The 996-nt window shown below is 51.5% G+C and overlaps 1 protein-coding gene across 1 annotated transcript in view; it reads right to left on the bottom strand.

Annotated features, from left to right (window-relative positions):
* Nucleotides 1-996, bottom strand: part of RALGAPA2 (Ral GTPase activating protein, alpha subunit 2 (catalytic)) — a gene marked incomplete at both ends in the record, with an annotated part of 56,329 nt that overhangs the window by 43,750 nt on the left and 11,583 nt on the right. Inside the window, one exon of the mRNA XM_010136774.1 lies at nucleotides 725-782. Coding sequence (XP_010135076.1) covers nucleotides 725-782 — 58 coding nt within the window. The remainder of the gene's footprint in view (nucleotides 1-724; nucleotides 783-996) is intronic.

Genomic DNA, 996 nt, shown 5'->3' with positions numbered 1-996 from the left:
CAGGAATTCCTCGCTCAGTCCTCCCCGCAGTGTGGCAGTGAGTGTTTCCCAACAGCGCGGACCTGCTCAGCGCGGGGAACGTGGGGCTATGGGAGTGGAAACGTCGCTGCTGCGTGGAGCAGCGTGCAGTGGGTGCCCTCAGGCCAGCACAGCCTGCACCACACCACACCGCACCTACAGCGTCTGCGGACCGGCAAGAAGCCACGATCAGCGCTACAAGCTCGCAGGGGCGGCTTGTACAGGATCACCTGCGAAAGACTCTTGTGCACCTTTGCAAGAGAGTCACATACGGAGTCCACAACCCCCTCAATTTCCATTTTTGGTGTTGGTCTGACAATCCAAAGGGAGACTCATGAGCAAAAGGGGTGCTGGGTTATACCCCCCCATCACCGCGATAGCTTCTAGCACATGAGGGAGAAGAAAGGGAAGAGGACCCAGGTGAATCCCAGGGTACAAAAATGTCACAAGCATTCGTGCAAAATAAAAATGAAGCAGGCAGCCAAAAGCACAGGACACAAGGAACACACCGAGCTGTCAGAGCAGGCAAAAAGATGTTCCATTTGCTCCAAGAGCTCTCAGCTGCAAATCAACTGTGCCAGTCCCACTCGTGCATGGCAGCACCGAGGGATTCTGTGCTGAACAGGACTTGCAGACCCAGGGAAGCGACTACAGACAAACAGCGATTTTATTTGTACTAGAACGTTTTTAAACCATTCTTTCTTACCTATGCTGCGAAAATGCCATCGATAAAAAATCCTCTCAGGTAGCAGCTGCAATATTTTCTGCAGGAAACAAAACGAGTCAAATTTTCCGTAATAAACCGGCTCATTCAGAGGACACAGAGAAAGTTAACACACAAGACACGATGAAATGTGACATTCACACAGAGAACCCAACAGACAGCAAATACCGATCGCGGTGAGGGCTCCTACCCACTGCTTTACTCTCTTGTTACGGAGAAAGATGCTTGGAAGGGTCCCAAATGACCACCACGAC

This window comes from Buceros rhinoceros, unplaced genomic scaffold (genome assembly GCF_000710305.1).
Source record: "Buceros rhinoceros silvestris isolate BGI_N320 unplaced genomic scaffold, ASM71030v1 scaffold13635, whole genome shotgun sequence".
Classification (NCBI taxonomy): Eukaryota; Metazoa; Chordata; class Aves; order Bucerotiformes; family Bucerotidae; genus Buceros; species Buceros rhinoceros.
This window is presented reverse-complemented; position numbering and strand designations above follow the sequence as displayed.